Raw genomic sequence first — 17202 nt, 5'->3', positions numbered from 1 at the left:
ATATGAATTTGGACTGCGATTGTGGAGGCAAAGTTCAGCAGATCTGGCAAGTAATTCACAGTGTAAAATGATCATCTTTATTGAAGAACATCAACATGTAGACAGGGGAATTAAGGCAAATAAACCCTGGTGATTTATAGGTTACCACAGCAGTCAGGAGGCAGCAGACTGGGCTTTATCTGCTTCCCAACCCACCGGGATATCTAGTAAGTAGATGGAGAATATTTTTGGTGCATTGCTACTGCTTTCCTTCTATCAGACCTCTCCCTGGTGTAACTCACTGGCCAACTAACAGTGTTGTGTGCACAGCTGGAGACATTTTGGATGCCAGGGATGCTCTGGGACAGCAGCAGCAGTGCATCTGCTGGGAAGGGCTGCCATCACATCCAGCAGCACCACTGGGCACTGCCTTCAGAAGTTGCTATGTCCTGATGAAGTAGCCCCAAGCACTGCATCAGAACACAAACTTGCTGCTTTAAGTCCAAGCTTTTGCTTTGCAACTCCATGCTCTTTTAGGTTAGCAACCAGTTGCAATTACCAACAACTATGTGGAAAGACATCTTACAAGTGTAATTGGAAAAACAAAGACTTCATGTCCTTCTGCAATATAAGAATGTGTGACTGTGTACCGTAAAGCCATTCAAATGCGCCTGTTCCAATGTTTTGTTCCTTCTAAGGCCAGAGAAACAGTGGGTAAGAAAAAATTACTCTATTCAGATAGTTTAGGCTCCTGAAGACCAGGTACCCTCTTATAGGTCTGTACCAGACACCTTGTCAGGCCTGATGTCTCCTTATGGTCATTTTCATTGCTGTGAATTGGATACAGGGGCAGGGGTTTTACCGATGAAGAACTGCATTTTCAGGTTGTGAAACTGCTAAAGACATGGAGAATTAAGAAAGGAAGAAAGAAGAAAATGCTTGGGCCACTGAAAGCAGCTGCTGCTCGGTACCATGTTCAAAGCACTGTGGAAGGCGGTGGAAGGAGTTCTCTTGTGAAGTAGTGGAGAAGACAGTGAGGATGAAGCAAAGACTACTTGCTACACCACAGGGACACTTCCCTTCCCTAATGAAAAAAAATGCTGCTTGGGCTCCAGGGAACAGGACATCCAAAACCAAAATAAGCCACAAACATGATGCTCCATAAATTCCTTTTAAAAATCTTTTTAATGAAGAAATAATTCCATTCCAAAATATAGACACACAATTAAATAGTTTAATCACTTCAAAATATAACATGTCCCCAGTAGGTTCCAACACACACACACAAAACAATACTTAACAGCAATACAAAAACCCCATACAATAGCAGTTCTGTTACAATACCAATGAATATCGTGACATCTTTAGTGTCTCTGTATCTGTCTCAAGTGGTGTCAAGTACAGTAGTTTTAAAAATGCGTTACAGTTAGTAGCCTCAAGATGTAACTCTTCATACTTTTTTTTTTTCTTTTTTTTTTGGTTCAAAGGTAAAAATGCCCTTTATTCTTCAGGACACAGTGGAGTGCTTGTTGTTCGCAGCTCCGTCTGCTGAATTGAACCAATGTGATTACAGCAACCCGGGGTTGCAATATTTACAAGGTCTATCTACAGTAATTGCCAAAAACTAATAAGGATGGGAGAAGATGATGACTGAAAGTAAAGGTGGACACACTTATGATAAATTATGATGCAACGATTTGGCTCATGCATATAAGAAAATACATATTATATCACAACAAAGGCCACACACCTTTTTATGCAGTTTAGTTAACATTACTACTTACAGACAACCCATTCTCCACCTTCGCTTTGGACATTCAAGGACCCTATACAGCTTCACATCCCTGTCTCCTGATTCCAAACCACTGGTTTTCCTCCAGTGACAGCAAAACCACCCGGAGTTTTGACTGCTGTGGTGGGCCATTGGTAGTTAAGAAAAGGGCCATACCAGGGACCTCTTCAGTAACTCTGTTTGTTTTAATGACCGCAAACCACAACCAAAATAATATTCAACAAACAGACAAAGACCAGCTGGGCAAAAATGCAGCCAGCTTAACAGTTGGAATATGCTTAAAATAGACATTTTGAGAGCTAAGTAAGAGGTGCTTCATCTCAGAGCTCCAAGGCATAAGGGACCCAGAACTCCAACTCTAAGGGATCACCTTGTTGACACCAGCCTAAAAGAAAGGTGCTTGATTAGTCAACTTCAGTTCTTATTCCTAGTTTGGAAGCTCTTGCAATGGATTTAGTCTACTGCATCTATTTTAAGCATGGTGATAATGAGCACGCAGACAGTAAGGTGATGAGAGGGATCTATTACTTTGGGTACAGTTAAACATGACATGGGTTGAATTAATGAGCCATTGCACGTAGCTGTGTTCTAGCTTGTTTTCTCCCTGCTCAGGAAATGCTTGCCTGGAATCCTGAGCTGACAGCACTGTCTACAGGTTCACTGGAGTAGCTTAAAACATGGAGTGCTAGGCACTAGTGGAGGCTAACTCATTCCTGAGAGGAGGTCGGAGGAGGGAACAGTGGAGGATATGGTGCCTGCCTTGCCAGGATGGCACATACTCCAGGAGCAAAGACCAGTGATTGCAAAAATAAAAAGCTTTTATGAAGATATCTGGATCCCTTAGCACGCATTTGGATGTCTGAGAGCAAGCCAAGATACGCAAGGATATACAGACAAGAGATCTGCATACACAATAAAATGACATGAAAGTGAAAAATGGCAGCAGCTCTTTCATACAGATAATCATTCCCTAACACATAGTGCCCAGGGAAACAGCCACGAGCCTGGAGAACACATGCAAACAAGTGGACTTACTGGGTCGAGCTACATAGCAATCTCACGTGAACACGGCAGCACACATCCACATCACCATGAAAGCAAGGACAGACAAGCCATGTTAACCTGCTTTAGATGGGTATCTCATCACTTGCTGTAGGCAAACTGTGCTGGTGTGAAATATCTGTATGAAACACCACTGTTTCCAGGGCTGTTAGACAGTGTCACTTCAGGTCAGCCAGGTACTGGAAGCCCAGCATGTACTAGGGCAGTAAAGTTTCCTTGGCACAGAGGTGACCCTGAGCTCACACACTGCTCAGCTCAGGAGGGCTGGGTGGCCAGCATGGAGCACTCCTGGTGTCCCTGCCTGGCTGCTGCTCCAGCTGTCCCTGGCCTGGCTCTGGTTCCTCTGCAAGGCATTGCCATGTGCCACAGAGGTGTCACCTTTGTTTCAGAGCAGGGTGCTCTGGGGAGCACACTGATGCTAGTTTGTGTCAATGCCTGCTCAGGAGTATCTGTAGGTTTGTAGTCACAGCAGAGCAAATGCTTTTTAGCCAGCAGCCTCACTGCCTAACCCTGCCTAATGGCCAAATCAGTCCCCTTTCTCCCGAAATGCCTTGATACTGGAAAAGTACTAAACCGGACGAAACTCCAATTCTGTAACTGTATGCCTGTCCTTTCGAAAAAATCCACTGCTCTTCTTGTGCTTTTCACTGGTCGCTATTTCTCCATCCAGCTCTGAAAGAGTCTCACCACACATTTCCAAGAGGGCATGCAGAACATCTGGTGGCTGGCTAAGGCAGTACACATTCGGAAATCAAAAGAAAACAGTTGCAAGCGCACTTTAAGCCTGTACATTTAAAGCTGAAGGCCTCGAAAATAACATAATGGAAAGGGGCAGGGAGGAAGAGGAGGGGCAGAGTGATGGAAAGAGCTGGTTTGTTGAACACATGCTTACTAAAGCTAAAACATCAATGAAACAATACCATGGAGGATTATACGTAACATCAGTCAGTTCAGGGATCTTATGGCACCTGTGGTTTATAAACAGCTTTAGCAACGAGTATTTCAAAACATAGTTCACAGTTTTAAGAAGATCTGTGCTGATTTAAAAACTAGATTCTATATCATTTGAATGTCACCTTTTGTATATGATATCTATTTGGAAAAAAAATATTTACACTAACTTCTATGGCTGATTTGTTAGATTATTTTGAAAGAAACATTCCTAAGTTACACATTAGCCCTAACTTAGAGAAGTTTATTATTATTATTAATTATATTATTATTATTATTATTTTAGTACATTTTGTATAAGCCTTAATTTAAAGACTTGCAAACAAATTGCAAATATAGTCTGGTACTTTGTTTTTTGGGCTACTAGATATATACACTCAGGAGCATAATCATTCAGTGTTAAATGCATAATTGTCGCTTTTTATTTCTTCCGTGGAAAAAAATGTACAGTGTATAGTAAACCGATCTACTAAAATCTCAAAGTATTCAGAAATCAAATCTCTAACTATAAACAGTATTGTCATTGTAAACTGAACAGGTTCAATATCATGTGCAAAGGGTTTACGTGAGTTATTAACAGCACCGCCGTGTGTGACAGCGGCACGAACGTCAGTCTGTTTGCTTCGCCGGTAATGAGCCATGTTACAGAAGATGTAGCTAATATAAGTTAGCTTTAAACAAAAGTCTTGTCGTCAAAAAACACACATCTACAAACTACAACTCTTAGAACAAAAGTACTGTGCTACAGTCCTCGGAACTCAGTTATGTGATTTTTTTGTCAAGAGACGCTGCACCTCTTGGTTCCACTCTTCCGTGAAGTTTGCAGCTGAGTTTTCTTCATCGTCTGTCCGAAAGCAGCTCTCCTCATCATCAGTTCTTACGTAGCTTTCGTTGTCTGTCTGACTGCAGCTTCCCTGTTGAGAAACGTTTATGGAAGGTTTTTAAAGAGTGCTGGTTTAAGATGCTGCACCCACACAGGCAAAACAAATAAAGCCCCCGACTGCTCTTTATTGAGAGAAATAAGGAGGAGCTGGCCAATTCCTCTGGTTATCCCTCAGGGAGTTAAAAAAGGAAAAAAGCCATTCTACCTATGTCAGCCATAGGTATTTGAGCAGTAAACAGGAACTTCCAGGGCATGTGGGAAGTTGTAAACTTTGCCTGTTGCCTGCCCTGCTCTGGGACCTTGGGGTAAGTCAGTCTGCATTGACACAGATTTGCAGTGTTCTCATTTTCCCTTCCATTTCATCTTTCCAGATTGCTCTATAAACAGACTGTTGGAAAGGAAACCATGGTTTACCCTCCTTGTGCAGTGTTCAGCCACTTGATTTACAGTCACTCACCATCAAGAGCCCCCCCTCACATGTAAATGTCTTGCCTTAGGTATGTTTTACTGTGTCTAAAAAAACCTGTAGTTACTTGAAAGGATCATTCTGGGTGCTACAGATTATGAACAGCCTAGTCCACTGGTGCACCAGTTTCTGCTGGTGCTCCTCTGTATCCTGAACTATCAGTGAGTATGTTAAATTCCTACAGGAGAGGCATCAAAGTTTTAGTTGGTAATGGAAAATGCTTGACAGGTTACTGCCGCTCCTTCTCAGAACTATGTCAGGATCTACAGTCAGGTAATACTGCAAACTTCTGCTTTTGGCATATTTACTGTAAAGGCACTGTTTACATATTTGACCCTTCCAAAGCTAAGCAACTCATTCCTTTTTCTCTTGAACTACCTCAGAGAGAAAACCAATCTGCATTGCATGAGATAGGAAAATCACAGCATAATAGACCACTCCCTACACATGAATTATTTTCTACTCATTTCAGACATATAGCTGGCCTAAAAGATGGGAGATGAAATACAAATTACTCCAGCAAAAATAGTTAAATTAAATCTGATGAATTAAAAAAGGTCAGGCAGTTTAGTCTGCTGCTTCTCCTTCCTGACACCATTCGATTGTAAAAAATATTCAAGCACAAATACTTCCACCCCACTCCTTAATACCTAAGTATGCCAAATGGTATGATGATCTTAATTTAACGTCTTCTTGTGTCAGATGGTTACAAAAGACAAGCATTAACATTTTGTTGATAAATGCAAAGGAAACCTGCACTGCAAGTCTAATTAAAGTTCATACAAAATTCTGAGGTACATTTTAAAGGATATGTTTTAAAAATCAGACATGCACCTGTACTGCTTAAGTCTGCAAGCTAATTTGGAAATCTTAGCAAAGGAACGTTTTGTGCTTCTCAATTCAGACAAAAAATGCAAATCAAAGGCACGGAAGTTCTCAGCTGCCTGAGGCTGAATTTTACTGAATCAATTTCAGGGCTATGCAAATCATAAAATCATTTTAAGTTGGAAAAAAACAATGAGTCCAGCCATTAACCCAGCACTGCCAAATCTCACCCCTAAACCATGTCCCCAAGTGCCACATCCATGTGACTTTCAAATATCTCCAGGGATGGTGACTCAGCTACTTCCCTTGGTGGCCTGTTCCAATGCTGGACAACCCTTTTGGTGACAAAATTTTTCCTAATATCCAAAAATATAGGAATATCTCATATTTCTTGATGGTTCGTTCCATTATAAACCACAAGAGGAAAGTAAGAGTGGTTTGTGAAACATAGGCTGTATTAAGATGCATTGACAGTAATGTTAAGTATTCGGGTTTGCTTCAAATTTTTTGGATAAATTCTCTTTGGAGTGTGGGAAAGTTTACTCTAAATTCTCTCCAGACTTCTCTCTGTTCCACAGCCAGCATTGGGATAGAGATACTTTCCTACAAGAAATAATGCATACTAATGAACCTCAGAGCTTTAAATTCATTGCAACATTTTGGAAGTGCCAAAATTGATTCCAAGTTAAAACTTGTATGATTTGTCATGATATAAAACTGTTTCTTGACCTCTTCTGTTACTTAATCCACAGGTTCTTTTCTGTTACTTGTCATTCAGTGATTTTTCTTGTGTAATTTTAGAACTGAATTCACAAAACTAAAGCTGTTTCTTCCCTGGTCACAGTTTTTTACAGTGATTTTTACACCTACATGCTAAGAAGAGGAAGACTTGAGGAGAAAAATAAACCAAAAAGAAAAAAACCTGAAAACATAGCTGAGTGAAGGTAGCAGACATTTTTGAAAATAACATTTCATTTTATTTTCAAATGAAATGGTCCAGATAATGCTGGCTTTTATGTATTTGTTCAAGAAAAAAAGACTGGACTAGACTGACCTCACTATCTCCCTTGGCCCTTGGGTTTTACCACCTGACATCTGATGATATTCCTAATTACTGCTGGTAAATGTGAAAACAAAGGTAGGAAAAAAACCAGCAAGAGATGAGAAAAGTATGAAAGTGTTACTCAACACAAATTCTGTCCTGGAAAAACAGTTAAGTTGAATATACAGCATTTTTTAAGAATGCATTGTATCAAAAATTGGAGAGGATTTGGGGTTTTTGTGTTTGAAAAAGAAATCCACCTGTTTCAATACAAACCATTCAGTCACTTTTGCAATAGAAAATATCACCCACAGACACCCAAAGCCTCAGACCCTGCAACAGTTCATGTTATAAAGTTTTGCGTGAGTGAGAGGGTTTGGAGTGGGAATTGAACTGAGTCTTTAACTGAAATTATTACCTCTTTTTGTCAAGATATCAAAAATCACAATTAAAACACTGAGAACAAAACCCGTAATAAAGCCTCCTCCCTGTACTCCCTCTCAGTGGATGCTTTAGGTATGATTTCTATTAGCTTTTCACACCTTCTCTCTTGTTATAATAATGCATATAAATGAATTAGGATTCAAATGTGTGCCAGCACTAAGCTTTAGAAAATCTAGGAAATTGTAGGTCTTGTGGGGACATGTCCACTGCACAAGTCAACAACAATTAATTGAAAATGACAGCTTTTCAAACAATTTCTGAAATGCAGGGTTTCTGCTCCCACTGGCCATCCTTGGCAAAAATCCAAATGCTATCAAGGGGATGAAGGTAAAATAACATCAAAGTTGCAGTTTCACCTCATGTCAAGATCTGCCTAGTACCTGTGAAAACAAGCTCAAATTCACTCTGTTACTTTACTAAAAATAAAACAAGTATCTTTAACAAAAAGGTAAATTGAAAACACAATTAAATTATGTTTTATATATTACTGGAGTCGCTTGCTGTCTTGGGAATTTGTTATACTAGATGTGATTTGAAAATCAATTCTAGAAAATTGTATATAGCACTTTTAAAGACGCAAATGCAAATAGATTGCAAAAAGCTTCCATCAAAAAATGTCAACTCCAGATGAATGAGGAAATGAACAAAACTCTGTGGCTGGCCATCAGCAGCAATATCACTCATATGGAACTACAATAAACTGATCTCATTACCCCTGTCTTTGGGGTTTTGTTGTTGTTTGTTTGTTTTTTGTTTTGTTTTGTTTTTAATAAGGACAAATGTAATACTGTTGTGAGATAAGGAAGTCAGTTGGCTTTCTACTTCATATGGCCATCTAGGGCCATATAGTCTGTATTCGTATCATTATTGACTGAGTAATAGCTTAGAAATAAAACTCTTCATGCAGCTTCTAAGCTTCAAACAAGAACCCAATGAAAACTGCACAAGCACTTTAGATACCATGAATGGTATAAACTATTTGGAAGTTATTTTTCCAGTGCTGTGAAAAGTTAGTACCAAATAAAACACACAAGGTATGACAGACTTCCATATTCACAAGAGAGTGAATCTTGTGAAGATTCACTTACCATGTGAAGATGTATTTACCATAATGTACCATAATACAGTTTGTTCCTGTGGATATAGGTGAAGTGTCAAGTCCACCAGCTTTTGGACAATTATTTTTGTAGGTCTGGGCTTTTATGGCTTGTGGGAATGTTAGTCTTTGGTACTGGCCAAAGGGCTCCCCTGGGAGCCAAAAAGAATTTAATTATGAAAATCTTCTTTCGTTTTTACCAGCTTTCAAAAATCATCAAGGAAATGAGATAGTAGCTCAGTCACAATCTCTGCTAATTTCAGACAAGATACACATTTTCAAGAAAATCAGGCTTTAGGGCAGTATGTTTCCCTACATCACTACGTTAATGCTGCTTCCCCCCTCCAAAAAAAGGAAACCTTAAATGGAACTGCCTGAGTTTTATATTTCTAATTAAAAGGGGTTTTTTTAACTTATTATTGCAAATTGTAATTAAATTCAGTTGTATATAAAATTTCCACTATATATATAGTTATATACACACATTGTTGTTGAAAGATCTATGTTCCTTTTCACATTACCTGATCTAAAACTGACAACTGCAACTAAACAGAGTAAGAGAACTTATTTTTCTGGCTGTCAGTGCTTGGGAAACTCTACATGGCTCATGCTTTTAACAATGCTACTGAGAAAATGAATGTAATCTGAGGGGCAATGTTAGAAGAATTTTTATGAGCACTTATTTGGTGTTTATAGTACTCTGGGTATTGCAGTTTATTTGCTTTTCACATCCATTTATTCTGCTTCAGCTGCAAGAGACACTGAGACAGATGCTTTGGAAATACCCACTAGCAGCTGCTTTCACAAGGTACACACTTTAACAGTCAAATTTTACTGTCTTCAGAAGATACAAACTCCTTGAATAAGGGTCAAGTTTTACCATCAAAACTGCCGTATAAATAAGGAGGTGTAGCATAAAACATGACATACAAAATCTAACAATATGAGTTCCTGTTAGACTTGGCACAGGCTAGCTAGTTCACTGGTTTTGCTTATCTGAACAAGACTCTGCTCCCAAGCTCTAGTGTCCATTTGATTGTTGACCTCTGCTTGATTTTAGTTCTGGCTTTGAGGAAGAGGCTCAGTTTGCAGCCCAGAATCAGATCCCTATCCTGATTTCTCCTCCCTTTCTGTCCCTGTTACCCCATGGTTCAGTGTCTCAGCAGGATGGAGTGCACTCTCTCACTGCCATCTTCACACCAGGGCTCTGCACTCTCCTAGAAAGTCAGAAAAGCAGAGTCCATGGCTTTAGATGAGGCAAGAAGAAATATGTGGTCTCCCATTTTTGGGCAAATGTTCAGAAAAACAGGCTACTTCATAAAAACAGATGTTGTTCGTCTTCCAGAGGAGAAACACAATTGCCGAACTTGGCAAAAATCTCAGTGCTGCAACTGTGAGGTTGGCATGTGTAAGGAACATGACCTGAATATGGGACAGGAGGGAATTTACAGATCTTGCCATATTTCTGAGCTGCCAGAGTCTATCCAGTAGCTGAGTGCCTTCCACTTGGATTGGGTCATTTGAAACTTCCACAGTACATCTGAGGACACCTCTGTGGTTAAGCAGCTGGTGGATTGCTTTCTTTAATGTTTGCATAACTCATTTCACACACTAGGGGAGATATTCTGATCTCATCAGAAATGATTCATTTCAGTTATCCTAGGAAGACTAAAGCATTGAAAGGAATTAAACTCAGATCTCCTGAAATGTAATCTGATTCCATATCTTCTGGATAAGGTTTCTCTGTACTGGCTTATATATTTGTCATCATCCCTGGGGATAAAAAGCCCTTGTTCTCACTCTGACAGCCAACAAAGGAAAAATATAAAAAAGGGTGATGGCTTAACAGGTATTCCTGGGACTAGGACCACAGATCAACAAATTAGAACTGATTCAGAGAGATTCCAAGGCATCCCAACACAGGTTAAAAGAAAGAAACAGCATTGTCACATACATTCAGATGCCACAAGGTGCATTGCAACTGAAATACATATATAATGAGGATTAATTCTAAACTTTCTTCTAAATGATAGTAATACTTACTTGAGAGGAGAGAGAAGAATATTGCACTCAACTTTGCAAACTGACCTGTAGATAACAAAGGATAGAAAACAGGAAGATAACAAATTAAGCCTGTGAGCAGCCAGGCAGTGTATTATTCTGAAAAAAGCCATGCACAAGCCTAGAAATAAAGGGAGCAATTAGGGACCCAGAAAATAAACCCCATGAAAATTGTCTTATACAACACATCAGCAAAAGCCCATACCAAGAACAAAACTGGAAGCAGATGTGGGAGGATAAACACTGTTAGCATTTACACTTGTGCATTAAATGTGGGGGTTTTTTTTCTGATACAGACACTTGTTATTTACAACATGCTTAAAAAAAAATGAGAAAGAAGTGTCCTCTAAGGTTTCATGTCCCTGATTTCCCTATGTATATTGGGTTTTTTGCTCATACTTTAATACTAATTTAGAGTTCAGCCTAAAAATCTTTCTTGAAGAGAAGGTGACACAAAATAACAAGAGTGGGTTTGGGCCAACCATCTTTCATGCTACCCTACATCTACATATTTTTCTAAATGTCCTGATTTTACACAAAGTGAGACACTTAATAACATAAAAACAGTTACCAGTTTGTTACTGAGGTGACCATTCTGTAACCTTAGTAGGAGTTCCTCCTTGCAGATTTTTGCAGCTGACAATTGCATTACGATAGCTACAGCTTCTGACTTTTTTTTGGCAATCCAGATGAATGCAGTGTACATGTGAGTACATACAGTAAAACAGCTTGTAATAAATTCCGGTGGCTTCATGCAAATGAGAACAGTTGACCTGGCCTCTGTTCAAAGGATATCCTAAACATAAACTTCCCAATTTTCCTCTGTTTTTGCAAGTAGAAAGTTGTGGCTTTTTCAGAATACTCAGTGATATTAGTAGAAAAAAGAATAGAAGAGGAAAATACCACAAATAAACAGCAAATTGCAGAGAAAAACCAAAGCCAAAGCATGTCTTGGGATCGATGTATGACACTATCCAACCAGCTCCTAATCATCTTAGTAGTCCCTACTAACTGAACACCTTTTTTTGCTTCGTTTAAACCCATTCCCTAATTTAAATGGCATCAGCCATACTGGGAAGGACTTCTCATGCATTGCTATTGCATGCTTTGGGGCTGTGGTATCAACAAAAAATAGATTTTGCTTACAAGTCACTACCATCAAATCACTGCCTAAGAGGAGCTGACAATCTCAGACAGTAAAGTACACCATGAAACTTCTTCTGAAAAAATGCTGTTAAGCAGAACTTGTCTAGAATGAGGACTTTCTGTTCCCTCAGTGAATATATTTTTGACAAAAAGTGCCTATTTTTTCGGGGGTGGTGGTGTGTGTTTGTGTGGGGGGTGTGTTTGTGTGTGTGTGGGGGTGTGTGTTGGTTTGTTTGTCTGTTTTTCCTCCCCTGGTGGAAACAAACAGTGTAGAACAATGGGGAATAAACTTGTGTGTAGTCTTGGCTCACCTAAATTCAGGAGTTTTATTCTGATGTTAATAGGGAGAAGATTCCCTCCCCTTCTGGGAATGTTGGTGGAATACAGCAGAAAAACGATTTTGACAGAAGCAAGAGTAACAGCCAGTGCCATCAAATGACATGTATAACTTCTCCTGCCCTTATCTGCAGTGTATATACATACTGAATTTTATGCAAGTCCAAAATCCCGTTGTAACCTGTGAAACTCAAGTAACACTGTTACCCTATATTGCACTTCTATACTGTAATCAAAATACAGACAAACTGGTCTGTTGTTCTGAAGAAAATGGCATTTTCACCAGCAAGAATAACATTTAGTATTTGATGCCTGACAGCTGTGACTGTTGAGGCACTCCTTCTTTAAAACTGACAATTACTTTTCATTACATCAGCAATAGCTGTTCATCCTGTTCAGAAGTTTCAAGGCTGTGATTTTCGACATTTCCTATATTGGATAAAAAATTCTGACAAGACCCCCTATGTCACCTACTGTTGCCTTAGTAGATATCTATGACAATCCTGCTCCTTTCACCATGTCCTTAAAGACCTCGGCAATGAAATGACTTTTGGAAAGCTACCATGGCCATGTAGCAGGTCTACATAAACAACAACAACAAAAGATGTTCACAATCAACCTCAAAGTTACCTCAAGTTTTAGTAAGACTCAATGAATTTTTACCAGACTAACATATCCTAGCAGCTTTACAGAAAAGAAGGCCAAAGGAGCAGCCAATCTTCATTACATCACCAAGCCTGTCAGAAGCAGATTGTCCCCAAAGTGACCAGCACTGAACACTGGAGGAAAACTACCAGAAAAAAAGGCTAGATTTTATTAGCTCCTAGAAATCAGCAGTTTAAAGAATTCCTGCCCATAAAGTGATTTTGAACCTCATTTGCAGACATCTGATCTCTCAGAACATGCGTAATTTGGGTTTTTTTAGCCCATTTAATATTTTGGTCTCTGTTAACCTCTGTTAACATCTGTTATGTTCTGTAGGGGTGATGTCCAAATTTGACTCGATCACCATGTGGGAAAAAAGATGTTTTTGCTTGCTTCAGCTCTGCTCCCAAATAACTGAACTAGGTTTTCCCTCAGGGAGGTGTTTAATAACAAATCTCAAGGCTTCTCTGTACCAGATGCTTGTTGAATACTTGGTCTTCTGGGATACAATTACTTTCAGACTCTTTTCTGTACTTCCAGATGCTGACAATGCCAGTAATGCACAGACTTCACTTGAGCTTCAGTTCACACTGAAGAAACCATTATGAATGTTTTTTGCTACTGGAGAGAAAAAACATTCTGAAAATAGCAGGACAGCTTGACACCACCAACCAGCACCTATGGTAGTGGGGAATGAGACCTAAGTGACTTGGTAGGCATGGGCAGAGAACAAGCTCTGTCCCACCTGGTTGCCTGGTACCCTTATGGACTACTGTTGTGTGCCTCAGGCAGTGTGGTCTTCCTGGATATGCACAAAGGCTGGATGCATGGGTGTCTGTGGAAGAATGGCAGCAGTTTTTGGAATGTGGCTGCTCTGGTAACTTAGATGAGATCACGCCCCCGAGCCAGGGCTGGTTAGGTGGCACTGGGCACCTGAGGCTCATCATCCTTTCACACTTATGGAGAAACATGGGCAGCAGAGGTCCTTCTCCCACCTGGTATGCCTCATCCTGCAGCTTCTGCTTCAGGTACTCCTCCATTTTCAGTTCGTTCTCCAGCTGGCGGACAGAGTCGTTCTCATAATTTTCATCATCTGCTCTGACATAAGGGTCTCCATCTTCTGTAACCCTGAAGACAATTATTAATAAATAGCCTCCTGAGATGAATGACATTCAGAGTCAACAAAACTTCCCTTTATGTTAATCTATGAGGACTGTGGGATGCTTTTAGTCCAACCACATGCTCCACTGGTTAGTATGTTCCTGGCAGTGGAGAACACTTCCAGTACTTCCCCTCTCCAGTGATCTGGCACTGATGAAGTACACCAAAGGGCATATGCTGCTGAAGGCACTCCCTTAAGGAAATCAGTAACAAAAGCTCTCAATAACTTGAGAACAATACAACAATACTACAAAGAGGTTGAACTAAAAATAACTAGAAAGATGCCTATTGTCTCTGAAAGGAAGGATCAGGTGGTAAAAATCAATCTCTTTGTTCATCAATTGAGTAGGTCAATGAAAAGCATTGTCTTTTCCATTACAAAATGTCTCCTTTTCCAGTGAGCTCCTACAGGTCCCTCAGTCTGGATAACACGGAATAGGATTGCGGGGCAGATTAGGACTCCCAAAATTTGAGGTAACAAAACAGCTGTCCCACAGCCTCCATGCTGTCTGAGTGTACAAGGCTGGATGTGAGACAGCTCACTCCTGAGGGAATCCTAATTTCCAGCCTTTATTGTTTACAGAGCTCAGTACTATGTAACCATGAAGCAGTCCTCACTTGGATTTATGGTTTTTTTGGGGTTTTTTAAACCAAATAGTTGAGAGGCAGGGACAATACTGTGTGCTGCACATTGTTTTCAAAGGCAGGACGAGCTCAAGAAGGGCCATGGAGCAGGTACCCACATGTCACTGCGGATGGAGCCGGTGGCAGCAGCGCTGTGGATGTATCCTGGCTTCCGGGCATGGATCTGCGCCAGGAAAGCCTTCTCAGATGTTGGGGATGGAACCAGGTCATCAAAATGAGTCCGTCCAAACTCTGAATCCACATTGCTCTCTGTCTCGCTGCCCACTTCTGCGAAGCAAAAAGTTCCATTTAACTTTCACAAAAGTAAGGATACTTGCCTATTTCTCTAAGCATTTCTCTGCCTTTTCAACTGAGAATGCCACCTCCTCACAGTGAAAAAAAGCATATTATTCTACTCATATTGGCAAAGCTTATAGTTTTCTTCTTGTGATTGGACCAAATACTGAAGCTTTTGCTTATCTCAGTTATCAGGTAGGATATTTAATGGGAATACTACAGACTGCATTTTACAAGAGGTCCTGTATGACCTATGCCAAAACAAATTTCTAAATTCCATGTAGAATCACAAACAAAGCTTTCACTGTATCCAGCTGCCCCTCTACATCCATGACTTTGAGAACTGCTAAGTTCCAGAAGCTGTTATTTACGGGTTTTTTAAATAAAATCATAAAAAGCTTTGGAGATACGTCTCTTCCCACCTCCCACTTCTTTCATATAAATGTGAAATGTCACTGTGGTGACGATTCCCCCTCATTAGCCTCACTCACCAGAATTTAGTTCTTTTACCAAAGAAGACATGGTGTTGGTGATTGAATCTGCTGCCACCAGCAAATCATTTCTTAAGTTTCGTCTTGCACCTGAAGCAAGAGATGGACAAAGCACAGTGTTACTATTATTCACATGACATATGTTTCACTGTTGAAAGCAGTTTTGACCTTGCTGAAAGCTGTCATTGTGATAATTCAGGGTATCAAAGTCCTTCTGAGGGACACGTGCAGGAGAGTTCTCTGCAGAATGGCCTCATTTACTTATGCTGTATGCAAAAGCAGAAGCCTACTCTCATGCTTCATTTAATCACAATGCCAGATATGTGGAGATTATTCATTGCCATCAAGCTTGCATTTGTGTGGTGACACCAGCAGACCAGGCCTGGAAGATTAAATCCAGCGTGAACTCATTTACAGTGCCTGTGGGGGAGGAGGGAAGAAATGAAGTGTTTTCTCTAAGTTCCCACAGCTCTGTTTAATGACACCATTATTGCCAGGTATTTGCCAGATAATTATGGCAAATGTTGAAGAAACACACTTGACCTCATCCCTCATCAAGACTATATGGATTTCTCTTCTCTGCTCGCTCTCAGCCTCTCCTGTAGCTCAAGGACTTTCTTGTATATTCTATAATTTATTCTCTCTCCTCCCCAACCCCCCTTGTTTTTTTAATAAAGGAAGCACTACTGCCTCTCTAAACAGCCCCAGGCTGCTTTTAAACTCTTTCTAATAATGCATCTAGAAGTGTTTCCCTGCTGAACCTGGCAATATTCCCTTAACCATCAATCATGACAGATTCTTGTGAGCTGCATGAAACACTCCTTCCTCAGGAAGAGTCTGTGGGTAACATGTGCTTAACTCCCCCAAATCCTGAACACAGATACTGTTGTTGAATAGCTGAATAATCAATATATTCCACAGAATCACTAGTCTTCCAAATGGTATTTTTAACAGGAATTGGCTACTGTAGATTTTTTAAAACTGGTTGAATGCAAAGCAATACATTTAAAAAAGTTTCTCAGATCCTAAAGAGGGTTTTTTAAAATGTATCCATTAGCAAACAGTTCCTCTTACAAACACACAGCGAAAACCACTCTCTAAAGTCTTCCCAATTTTGTGCCTCTGAACTATTGCAAATGCTGTGAAAGAGAAACAGCAACAATGAAGAGAAAACATCCTTTAACCATAGCTTGTCTGCATTATGTATGTATAGGCCCATCTCTGGTGGTGCAGCAGAGAATGGAGCCATAAAATGTCAGCCCAACCCCCCTCACAAAATCGTATGTCAAAGATGTGACAGAATGCTGGCTTCAAGTTATTCAGGTTTGACCTTCCCATCTAGAGCATACAGTATATAATGGCACAAAGCTAGGTATTTACCACATGCAGCAGTTTTAAAATGTGATCACATAACTTATATTGCTTTTCATCTTGAACAGAACACATTTTTACACTTAAAATGTATTTGCCTGAGGCAGACTTAATATTGTTTATGGGTATTTTATTGTGGCCACTACATTATTTATCTTACTCTTAACTCTGGAAGAAGCTGTCCCATAACAGCACAGGAGTTAGGGCTCCACATTTTTGCCTGTCTCAATTCTTTTCACAGCAGAAAAAAAGGAAAACATACTGCCCATTTCTTTTGCCACAGAAAATGAGATCAGCAGCAACACCTTATGTTGGGACTAGGAACTATGCTTATGTTCAATACTTGAATTGACCAGCACTTTAGGAGAAAGCTCTTGATTGCATTACAGATTCAACCTTGTCCAAAAATACACACAATTCACAAGAAAATCAAGGGGAAGGGTGCATGAGAGGGCTGAACTGCATTCCTGGGAAGAAGCATGCCTCCTGTAGCAGAGGAACTTCTGAGCTCACATTTCAACTTATGTTTA

General features: G+C 40.0%; 1 protein-coding gene across 23 annotated transcripts in view; it reads right to left on the bottom strand.

Annotated features, from left to right (window-relative positions):
- Positions 1–1145: 1145 nt before the first annotated feature.
- DTNA (dystrobrevin alpha) overlaps positions 1146–17202 on the bottom strand; it is a 220283-nt gene continuing 204226 nt past the window's right edge. For 18 of the 23 annotated variants that reach the window (XM_085052775.1, XM_085052776.1, XM_085052774.1 and 15 more), the window contains 4 exons: positions 15302–15391; positions 14633–14801; positions 13724–13856; positions 1146–4698 (listed from right to left, as the gene is read on the bottom strand). In XM_085052775.1, the coding sequence (XP_084908901.1) occupies positions 4543–4698; positions 13724–13856; positions 14633–14801; positions 15302–15391 (548 nt within the window). In that variant the 3' untranslated portion in view covers positions 1146–4542. Of the gene's footprint in view, positions 4699–10582; positions 10629–13723; positions 13857–14632; positions 14802–15301; positions 15392–17202 lie in introns of those variants that run through there. The other 5 variants (XM_085052786.1, XM_085052788.1, XM_085052796.1 and 2 more) reach the window with 2 other exon arrangements.

The sequence above is a fragment of the Lichenostomus cassidix genome, chromosome 2, assembly GCF_008360975.1.
Source record: "Lichenostomus cassidix isolate B80296 chromosome 2, HeHo_3.0, whole genome shotgun sequence".
Classification (NCBI taxonomy): domain Eukaryota; kingdom Metazoa; phylum Chordata; class Aves; order Passeriformes; family Meliphagidae; genus Lichenostomus; species Lichenostomus cassidix.
This window is presented reverse-complemented; position numbering and strand designations above follow the sequence as displayed.